This window comes from Podarcis filfolensis, assembly GCF_964270895.1.
Source record: "Podarcis filfolensis genome assembly, chromosome: 1".
Taxonomy (NCBI): domain Eukaryota; kingdom Metazoa; phylum Chordata; class Lepidosauria; order Squamata; family Lacertidae; genus Podarcis; species Podarcis filfolensis.
Window position 1 is genome coordinate 46453413 of NC_139604.1, and position 11828 is coordinate 46465240.

At 42.7% G+C, this 11828-nt stretch overlaps 1 protein-coding gene across 1 annotated transcript; it reads right to left on the reverse strand.

Annotated features, from left to right (window-relative positions):
• Window positions 1-217: 217 nt before the first annotated feature.
• TSN (translin) lies at window positions 218-6805 on the reverse strand. The gene is made up of 6 exons (XM_083586048.1): window positions 6636-6805; window positions 5721-5814; window positions 3865-3961; window positions 3436-3551; window positions 2234-2313; window positions 218-1840 (listed from the first exon to the last, which is right to left on the reverse strand). Exons 1-6 carry the CDS (start codon window positions 6699-6701, stop codon window positions 1604-1606), a joined length of 690 nt encoding a protein of 229 aa, XP_083442174.1. The 5' UTR covers window positions 6702-6805; the 3' UTR covers window positions 218-1603.
• Between the last annotated feature and the right edge of the window lie 5023 nt (window positions 6806-11828).

The window sequence follows — 11828 nt, forward strand, 5'->3', positions numbered from 1 at the left end:
TGTAAGAATATCGTTTAGCAAGATTTTCTGCACCAGTTGTGAACCCTTTATCATAGCCTTCCTCCCAAAATGGGCGCTGTAAAATTGCAGTGTCTTGAAAGAAGGGGTTTTTGTTAAAACAAAGAAAGTATGACACCTGTATACTAAACAAGTTATTGTGAATTACAGGGTGCAAGCTTGTAAGAAACATACAAAACAAAATCACAGAAGCATACTATTAAAGAACAGTGTCTTTTATTTACCCACGTTAACAAAGGAAGAATTTGCTTTTCAATGAACTTTCCCCCACCCATCCCAAAACGTAACCAGAAAAAGGCAAAGATTTACAAACAAAAGATACTTACAGCCACTAATATTGTAAAGTACAAATATTTTTCTTATCTTTTGGAGGTGATATTTGTCAAAGGAAAAACTTTAGGGCAAGGGGGAAAACAGATCCTATACAGCACACAATATGAAAAATGCTCAGACAAAACAACACGGTATATTGCAGAAACAAATTTTGCACATATAAATGAGATTCAGAAGATGGATGTTAAATACTAATACAGTGGAGGTAGCACACACATGGAGGTGAAAGAAGAGTGATTTGCACCTGCACCCTACATATAAAAGCTGTGCTCCTATGCACAAAGCAACTCGCCTCCATGTACATGTGTTTAGGATCAAGGTAAGTGTCACCGTTTTTTGTTAAGGCCAAACACATTCTTTGCTGCATGATGGACCAAGAATGTTATATAAAAAAGATATAATACAAAATGAAGGAAATGTGAAACAGGTCACTTAGAATTCAAAGGAACACAAACACCTTCACCCTGTTACGTAACTACTTACCTCCTTGAAATCTGTGCTCCTCCCCCCCACAAAAAATCACCTAAAACATGTTCCAGGATTTGCTTTTTAAAACTTATATATAAACTTGGAACATGCCCACAAGCAACTGTTCAGCTTCAATGACTATTTCATGTCTCTTCCCAAATGTAAAAATCAGCATTTTAAGGATACAAATATATGTGTACTATAATAATGGTGACTATTTGAAAACATATATTCCCAACAATATTTCTACTGAACTGATCATTCTAGTTCTGAACTCTTGATTTTATGCAGCAATCTATCTGGTTTACACAGATGAGCAGAAAATGAATGCTTTTTGACAAGCTGTTTACACATCAGCTGCAGCCAAGTACTGAACTTTTATTTATTACAAAGGAGCCCAGGGCAGCAGTGTGCATAAACTGTGCTACATGTAAATGACGTGGAGATCCAAAAAGGATGAGGCTTGAACAAAGGCTGTGATGCATGGGGAAAATAATCCCCATGCTTGGTTCTGCAGGGATAATGGGATAGCAACAGCTGTAGTTCAGAGATGACAGTTTGCTTAAACCAGGGTGACTTAGGACTCCAAGCAGCGCCTGTTGGGCTTGGGGGTGGGGAATGAGTGCTTCTGCTTGGACATACTAAACATTCCATTAGGAAAAAACAACAGTGGTATGCAGCTTTGTGGTTCCTCTAAACTACTGCTGGAGAGCTCAAGTTAAAGCTTCTCCTTCATTGGCAGCAAGACTGAGGTAATGATTGCTTCAGTTCAACAAGCCCTCCTCTATTTCTCCCCACCAGCATTAGCAATTGAGTCCTTGTTGAGCCCTCTGATTGACAGGTCATAAACCACCTCCTCTATCTTCTTGACATCGTACTTGAGGCCATCGTAGCGCTTCCTCAGGGAGTCATTCTTCAGGTTGAGAAGGCGGAATCCGGAATCCAACTCGTTGATAAAAGCAGAGATGCGGAGGGGACGGGCGTAGTCTCCAGCTGTGACACTGTTCACTGCCAACCTAGCCTATGGAAGAAGGCAGAATGGTGCAAGATAAGCAGACGTGCACAGACCAAATCGGGTTAGGTAGGCCTTACTGGAGTCCCACAAGAGTATTAGCATCTGAACAGGGTATTCAGCACTTTGTCTTCCTTCCAAAGGATAAATTATACTGGCTTTTAGAGCACATTTGATGAAGAAGCCTCAATCTTGCGAACCTTTACTATTAGTAGAGTAATATGCAACCATAAGCCTCCCTTTGCAGAAAAAGAGCAACTAGCAACTAGCAACTTCATTAAAGAAAGAGCCATGGTATGTAACCTCTAGTTTTGTCCACGCAAGGCCCTGGATATTAGTTTCAGTCCAACTAGGTAAGTCATGCTGCATTAGTTCTAAAACTTCTCAATACTCTTTACTTACCAGCTCACTAGCCAGAGTCAACACCCCAGAGAGGTAATCCTCAATGTCCAGGTGAAAGCCTTTCTCTCTTTCAGATTCAACTGCAAAAAGAATGAACGGATTTGGATTCAACTCTGATAATACAAATCATCAGGGTTAGAAGACTCCAAAATGAAAGGAGTGCCAATTCAGATTAGGCCTTCCTTTTAGGTTAATGGTTAGTTAATTACACTGATCAATTCAAAAACAATTCAAATATAAAATACTAAAAGTGTTCATCCAAAGAAAAGGTAATCTGAAACAGCACAAAGCATCCACGCCCTTCACACAGGATGTATACCCTGGTAGCCACCAAAAGTTCCAATATCAGTGCTGCTGTCCAAATGCCTGGGAGAATAAAAATGTCTTCACCTAGTGCCTGAAAGAGGACAAAGCCAGTGTCAGGTGAGTTTCCCTGGGGAGAGTATCCTATAACTGAGGTTACCACTGAAAAGGCCCATTCCCTCATTGCCACTCTCTGACATCTCTCGGTGGGTGCACACAGAGAAGTACTTCAGATGTTAATCTCAGACTCTAGGAAGGATTGTAGGGTTACATATCTTAGCACCAAATCCAAAGCACAGTGGCCGACCACATTATTTACATGCAGAAGGTCCCAGGTTCAGTCCCTAGCATCTTTAGTTAAAAGGATTTTCAGGTAGCAGGGCTCATGGGGAAAACCTCTGCCCAAGATCCTCATGAGTAGCTGCCGTTTAGAGTCCACACTGCTGGAGTAGAGCTGTAATCCTAAACATTTAGTAAGCCTCACTGAATACAAGTGTGGCTTCTTCAAAGTAAATAAGAATGTATAGAAGCTTCATACAATTAATGTGTACACCTAATCTTCCCACATTCCCCTGTCTTTCACTGTGGACTTTCTACCTTTCCAGGGAGCCTGCAACTCTGCCAACTCATAGCTCTCGAGCAGTGCATATATGGACTCCTTTTTTTACTAACAGTTACTAATTTTTTCAGTTAAAAAAGGAACCTTGGCAGAGCTGAAGCAGAGGTCTAGTCTTTATTTCACCATCAAACTACGTCAAAAGGTTTTAGAAGGAAAACTAAGTGACATGTAGAAGCTTTCTGACGTGCCAATTTAGGTTAACATTTTACTGAATTTCTTAGACAGGGAGCCTTGCTAAAGCCAAAAGTCATTGTGTTTAAGTGGAAAAACAATTCCTTACTTCCAAGTATTTCTGTAGCAGCTTCCCGAGTCACTAAGGTTTCTGTCTCCAAGTAGACAACAAATGCTGCTAAGAACACCAAACGTTGTAACACAAATCTCCAATGTTCATTAAATCTGCATGGGGGGGAAAGAGAAAGTGATTCCTGGCACTTTAAACAGAAGACTCCTGCTGGACCTGATAAAATGCCCATCTAGTCCTAAATCCTATCCTTGTGGTGGTACAATAGCATCCTCCCCACTTGTGATTCCTAGTAACTGGTATGCTGAAGCATGCTGCCTCCAACAGTGGAAATAAATCATAGCCATCCATATTTAAATGATTGGTTTGAAATTGCTCAGTAACAAATGTAACTTTCTATATGGAAAAAAGAATAAAATATTATTAAAAAGACCACAAAAGGCAGGAGGAAAGTGGACATTTACTAACCTGTAATATTGATCTGCAGGGAACTTGTTTTTCAGAGAGGCCAACTGTGTTCTAACAGTACCAAAGTGTTCACGAGCCTTCTGACACTTCTTTGGTACTGAAATTAAAAACAAACAGCACTTAACCTCGAAAACAAAGGCTAGTTATTGGTTTTTGAGTTTCTTTAAAGAAAACACCCTTTAGGCATAGAACCATGAGCAAAGACAATACTGTGATACTTTAAAGAAACAGGTTTCTTATTTATTTGCTATCTATACCTCCCTCTGAAGAACACTGGGTTGTTTACAACATTAAAACACAAACGTACGCACTATAATAATGAACAACAACCCCAACAGCATTTATATATTTATTAATTTTCTATTAAGTTTGATTCACTGGATCCATCCATAGGACACCACAATCCTATGCATCAAAACTAAGTTCCATTAAGTTCAATGGGGCTTATTCCTAGCTAAGTGGATACAGGAATGAAGCCTAAGTTAGTCATGGTTTAAGCCCACTGAAATAAGTTCATAATGACAGGAGTGGTTCAGCTGCAGCAATAGGTGCCTGGAAGAAGTCACTGTCATTTACAGGGAAAGACTAGGTGGGTGGGTGAGTTACGGTTCTGTGGATGATGATAATAATAATAATAATAATAATAATAATAATAATAATAATTTATTATTTATACCCCGCCCATCTGGCTGGGCCTCCCCAGCCACTCTGGGCGGCTTCCATAAAAACCAAAAATACAGTAAAATATCACACGTTAAAAACTTCCCTGAACAGGGCTGCCTTAAGATGTCTTCTGAATGTCAGGTAGTTGTTTATCGCTTTGACATCTGCTGGAAGGGCGTTCCACAGGGCGGGCGCCACTACCGAGAAGGCCCTCTGCCTGGTTCCCTGTAGCTTTACTTCTCGCAATGAGGGAACCGCCAGAAGGCCCTCGGCGCTGGACCTCAGCGTCCGGGCAGTGGATGCACTGGCAGAGGCAATCCAGGGCTCCTGCTAGCTAGCTCGTCTGTACAGCCCTGACCTTCACACCACCTACCCCTTCCCACCCTCGTAGTAAATGGCAGTGACTCTGCTGTGGGAATGTTATTGCAGCCGCTCTGCTCTACTGGGAGATTCATTCCTGCAACTGGGTAAGCTGTCAGATGAGTAGAGGTGTGGAAGCAAATGTGCTAGCACTGCCCACCCCCAATCCCCATGAATTGGAGGGTGGCAGTTTGAAGCAGGAAGCCTGCTTCTACTTGTTTAGGCTTCCCACACCTGAAGTGAACAGAAGGTAAATTGTGACTGAATAGTAATTCTCTGGGTGATCTGAAGCAGATCAGCAAGGATTTCTTACTCAGATGTGTTTAACACTTGCAACAACAAAATGACCCACTAAATTGTACTGCTGAAATGGGGAGGGAGTGGATTATTGTGTGGAAAGACTGTGTGCTTTGCTCAGTTCTGTCCCTTAAAAAATTTCCAGGTTCTGAATTCTTTCATTCTAATAATATGTCTTTTGTAGCAGGCTCTGCTCAAGCAGAGTAGAACCCACAAGCTGCCCTGCCCTGTCTGATAGGATATAGAAACCAGACTTGTTTTAAGATTTCACAGCTGAATAAGTCTTTGTTGACTAAGTGCCCAATAATGAAACAGTCAAATTTAGTGTTATAATCTATTGTACATAATTCACTTTCCTGCATTTCCAATTCACAAAGAAACTGGAGTAGAAAAATGTTATTCACAAAACACATAACCATTTCACTTTTATGTTACTGAGTGGCATCTTTTATCCTCGTCTTCTGTAACCATCCTTTATGCATGTAAACATGTTTGTGACTTTTTTTTTCTCAATAGGCAAACAAAACATGACCTACTGTCCTGAAATCCAGACCCCTGGTGGACTCCTTGTAGCACTGTAAGAATTTCCCGGGCTGTTTGCTCCAGAGTTTGAACAACTTTCCTGATCTCCTGTAAACAACAATAAAATACTCAGAACATGATGGTACATTAAAATATGCAATGTGTTAGCACAAAGCTGCTGTTCAATTTTGCCTGTCTTTATCTCTAGTAAATTTATAGACCTCTGGTTCCTAATTGGAACGGACCCCAGGGAGTCCCAGTAATCCACCCGGGAGATCTGTGGCACCATTCACGTAACAAAAACTACCACAGAGATATCAAACTTTTTAAAAGTAGTGGGTCCATAGCTTGGCTTTTGAAAAACAGGGTCTGCACTACTTAGCTAACTAATGGTTATCTATGAGGCAATTAGGTTGTTACTATGATTTTGTTCATCATACTACTACTTGTGATGGGTCAGTACCCCATAGTGGATCACACCTTGACCCAAGATGGGTGGCAGTGCTTGCAATCATCACTGGTTGTGGTTGTTATTTCTTTGTTCAGCTTTGACAAAGAATATTTGCAAAGGAGAACAAGATCTTTAACGGTGGTGGTGCAGGACGGAAAATTTCAGCCGATGCAATTTCTCTCACACTTAGCGTAACAAGCAGCAACAACTAAATTTCCCTCTTCTGGGCCGTTATGTAAATATCACAGGAGCCACAACAGAGACACATAGGGCGGTTTGGGTTTACGTGATAGAAATGGGTCCCATGTTTCAGGCATGCAGTTGTTAAAAGGTTGGCTCTCGAGGTTTGGAAGGTAGGAAAACCAAGGCTCTAGTTCCTGTGATCCGAAGAGCAGCGAAAGGGGTGGGCAGGAAAGGGATCCCCCTTCCGAGCTCTGGTGAAGCGTCCGTGGCCCTTGCACCGGCGCGACCCTCTCACCTCGCGGATATCCTGGTCGGCCGTGAGCACCCCTTGCAAAGCGATGAACATCTCGCTGACGGACATGGCGACGCCGCCGAGGAGAAGCTGCGAGTCGGACGGGCTGCGGGCACGGCGCTCTGGGCACTCCCACCACTCTCCGTGCCGCCAAAGGTACGGGTCCTTCCACACTGCCGTCGCGGGGCTGCCCCGCTCGCTGCCTGACAGGAAAACGCACCGCTCTCGTGCTTGTCCAGCCCCTAGGCGTCGTTCTTCGCAGGGTAGTCAGCCCCCCGTTGGCTTCCATGGGGGCAAATAGGCGTGGGCAGAGGCAGCTGCACAGCCTAAGTGGAGAGATTAAACGGCTCCAAGGTGCTTACTCGTCGCCTTGACAACATTTTACATATCGCTTTCTACTTGGGGGGAGCCCTATAAACAGGGCAGTCCTATGGGGGGGGGGGACTTAAGATGCTGCCTTAAGTCGAGTCAGGCTCTTGGCCCACCTCTCCAGGATTTCAGGCAGGAGTGCTGAAAAAAAAAAAAAGCCTACTGGGAGATGCCGGGAATTGAACGTGGGACCATGCGCGCGCAAGGTGGGTGGCTCTAGCAACGAAGCCGCAGCTGGACAGCTGAGCCTCTGCTTTACACAGAAGTCGGTCCCACAGTGTTGGGTGGTGCTTGCAATATTCCCCATTGCAAAGCAAAAGGATGTAAGGCTGGGTGGCTTTTGAGGTCAGCCCCTTCAGGCTGCAATTCCTATCCATGTTGACCTGGTATTATATAGCTCCGTGGGAGTAACTTTGCTGTTTAAACTGCCGCTTGAGCCTCCGTTATTAGTGGTAATATATCGCCTTTGCCACGAAAAGAACCCGAAGCTAAATGACCACGTTAGGACACGCTGCTTTAAGACAAACCAAACCTGGACTGCAGAACAACAAACCAGGCTGGGTTCCCGCTCCCCACCCTCTAAGCAGCTCTAACCCTTTTGTGGGGTATTTGGCTCTCGGGCTGCACGTGAGTTTATTGCTGCCTCGAGATGGCGGCTCCTTGTTAAATTCCAATTCGACGGATTAAATCCGTTCGCTGGATCGATTGAGCAATAGCCCTTCCCCCGCCTCTTGGTTCAGCTTCCGCTTAGTCTCTGGTTCAGGCTCAGCCGCAGCGAAAGAGAAGGGGGCCTTTCCCATGGCTGGCGCGGGATACGCTTTGCCTTATTGAATGAAATACCTTTTCGCATGTTTTGTCTTAAATTAGCAGCAGCAGCCTAAACAACACCCCATCAGAATTCAGTACATATGTAACAACAACAATAATAGCAAGAAGAACAATGAATTTGGGAAGGAGGCGCTGTTTTCTTGGCTGGCAAAGATAGAATAGCAAGAATAATAATAAATTTGGGAAGGAGGCGCTGCTTTCTTGGCTGGCAAAAATAGGAATCGCCTCCTTCAAAACGCTGGTTTTTAGCTCCAGGTTTGGGATTGCGCGATCGGTGCAATTGACGAGCTGCGGGGTCGAAAGCGACGTCCTCTCTGATTTCTTCTAATAAGAGAGGGGCTCAGGGGCTCACGGTTGACGTTAGGCGATAGCGAGGGGCCGCTCTCTCTTCAGGAGTACTGCTTTCTCCTTTTTGTTATTACAAGACCGCCAAAATGCCGGCCGTAATTACTGGGGATGGGGATAGTGGTGTGGGTAGGCTGAAAGTCTGGCTAGAAATAAATATAACTAATAAATAAAATCAATAGCTCTTCAGAAGAGGGCACTGCAGCAGATGTAGCTTGCATGACAAGCCATGCCTCCTGAAATTCCATTTTTCTACACAGCTCTTAAAGGTGCAAAAGCTTTGTCTCCTTTTGCATCAGGCCACCCTGCATTTGAACACATGCCAATTATGTCAGCTAAAAGCTTGCTTTGTTCTTACAAGCCGAGAGTCTTAGGAGCTGACTTTCTGCGCATCATGCAATGACTGTACAACATATTCAGGAGTTCTTAATTCACAAATTATAATGAGAATGCAGTACTGGATCGAGCTACGCTATCATTATCACAGTTTTGCAAGACATAATATTAGGGAAGCTATGTAAATGCTTAGCATTATCACCTCTTGAGTTAGTAGACTCCCTAGTATGTGAAATACCATTTTCTTTTGATGTCTCCTGATCTCACTGAGGCATCTTAGCTTGGTCACAGTGTTGAGCTGGGGCAATATTTTTACCTATCCGATAGTAATTGCTACTTCACATGCCTTTGCCTTGCAAGTACAAAAAAAAAAAGAGCATTTTCATTCAATGAATACCATATTAGAGAGAACTGGCTTGTTTTTGTTTCTAACCAAACATTGGGGTCATGTAATGTTACCACCTAGGATGGAGATATAGATCCTGAGCTTGAATGAATTCAGAGTGCATTCAACAGCTTTTAAGCCATTCATAGTACTAGAAAGTAACTTCTACTGATTTAAAGGATTGCATCTGATAAGTCCTACTCAAAGTCTTATTATTATAGCCAAAGATGTCGTACCAATTTCACAACTCATTGTTTTTTTCTATTATCTGTTTGACATTAAATGTGTTGAGCCAAGTATCTGAACAGGCTGTCACAGACCCAGATCCCATGTGAATCACAAGTAGTCTTGTTGTGGATGTGCTGATAATTTTAGGTGAAGTGATCAGAAAACTAGTTTACCATCATCAAATTTAAACCAGGCTGATAGTTTCATGTAACAAAAGTCTATTTTTTTGTGAAAGCTGTTGCCAAACAGAAAATCAGGTTCTTTACTGTGTGCATTTAGGTATGTAGCATGTTCATGCAATCTCTTGGGAATTTAAATTAATGATCAAACCTTGATTTTCACACTGTGTACTTCAAAATTTATTTTTAGTATCACAAATCTATGCTGTTGCTTAAGCAACAATTTCTTTAATTATGGCAAATCTGTGTTTTGCTATATGTTATGAAGTGTGCAAAGCTCCAATTATTACTGTAAGTCCTTATAATAGGAGAGCGAAAAGCTAGTCTCCATCCATGAATACATTGATACACTAGGGGGCAGCAAGTTTACCAGTTTACATACTTTCTGCACAAATTTTTAATTTCAGTTTTTTGAAAACAGTACACATCTGTTTCTCACACAAACATGACTTTGGTAAAAAGAATTCCCACATTTTCTCCTAAGTAATACACTTTGTACTAGAGGGAAGTGTGCATCTCAACAACAGCGCAGATTGTGGGTGTGGGAGGATCACAAAGTTGTTTGGGGAGCCTGCCAAGCTTCCAATCTCGACATGTTATAAAAAGTTATGTTGCTTCAGGATCTCACCAACAAGGTGGTAATTGATTCAATGTACCTGTGCAGCCTCCTAATTTAAGGTGTTCATATATGTTCTCAAACACACCCTTCATCCAGGTTCTTTTTGCAGCTCCAACATGCCCCTACGGAATAGTTTTCTGGATTACTCAGTGTTGTAGCCAATATTAGTACTACTCAGAGTAAACCAGGGATGGGGGACCTTCGTGGACCAGTGAACCAGATCCTTATCTGACCATAACCTGTGGGCCAGCTTTGACAGGTGGGCTGGACAACTCACTTGTCAATCACTTGGCATCATTATGTCAAGTGCCTGACAGCCAGTTGGCAACTGGGAACCGCAGAACAAGGCACTTTGCTGATCCTGTAGTGCCCAGCAGGTTGCATTGAAGTGGAGGGGGGGAAACCTGTTTTAGCATAAATTTTAATGCAAACTGCTTGGTGCTTTCAGAAAAAGGTGCACTCCCTTCATCCATCGTCTGAAATGCACCATGCTCCAGCAAGGAACAATCGGTCACTCACTTTACACTCCTGATTGTTACTTTGTAGCCACAGTGGTACCTGCCCCAGACCTGACATCTTATACGTCAGGTGTGGGGCAGGTAGGCCTGGTTTAAGAAAAGCAGCCTAGCAGGCCAAATGGGGAGGTTTGCTGGGCCAGGTTTGGTTCACAGGTGAAAGCTTCCTTACTCCTGGAGTAAACCCATTGAAAAGAATGGACATGACTAACGGGTCCATTAATTTCATGGACTCTGCTTTGAGTATAACTTGGTTGGATACAACCCTCAGGCCTCAATATGGGTCCCCACTCTTTGGTTTATCGCCTTCCTGTGTTGTAGCTAATTTAGACCATTAATCCTTCTGGTATCAATTTATCTTGGTCTAGAAGAGATTCCACATTCTTCTGGCAATATAAAAACAACAATAATTAATACATTGCTCAGGCCAAGCTGTGGAATGAATTTGCTAGCCCATAAGGGAATTGCTTTGCTGTTGTAGTCTTTAGGCTGCCTAAGTTATAAATATGCAGCGCTTCCTTGCTAAGCACATGAGCAGAAATCTGGACACTTGATACTTAACCAAACATAGTTTCCATAGCAAGTGAACAGGCATGCTGTGTCATGACTTCTGCTTCAGCCACTCATAGGGAGATTTTACGGTCGGGAATCTGCTCATCACATAAAAGCCCTTCCACTGAGAATCTAAGCCTATGCGCCATTACTTGTAATAAATCTTATTATCTTCCTAAGGAAACATGTTTAGGATCAGGGTAAGTCACAGTCTTGTTCAGATTGGGAGAGGGATGGTGGAAGATAGAATAAGGTTGTCAACTGTCTTCCATCATGATTACTTAACAGGTGCATGACATGTCAAAATTCATTATTAAGGTTTCCCAGGCAAAGCTTCACTTGCATCATTTTTACTACGGAGGGGGGGAGGGTTGTATTTGCCTCTCAACTCTGCTGGTTGTATTTGCACACTTATAGACAGAAAGGTTAGCAACCCTTTTGCTGGCATATCTCGTCTGCCTTTAACAGTGCATGATGGGCGGAAAATTCAGTAGATGATTCTTCTTTGGCATAGTGATGCAGTGCAGGAAGGAAAGATTCGCCAGCTGAATCTCTGCCAATTATGCAGCTCTTACAAATCAACCCAGCCACGCTAGGAAACACTCTGGTGACCTTAAGTGAGATAGAAAGAAAGCTTCGCAATTATATAAACAGGAGGCATGGCTGTGTGAGGAACAACAGTGTTTAAAACTGGCAAATATTAGGGCAGATGGGTTAGAATAACTTTTGAGCCATTTTCAATCATATTATTCATAAAAGCTACAGTGAGACTTCAGGGTAATGTAACTGATGACCTCCAGAAAATTTACTTTTAGACTAAGGCATGTAACATTGGACTAA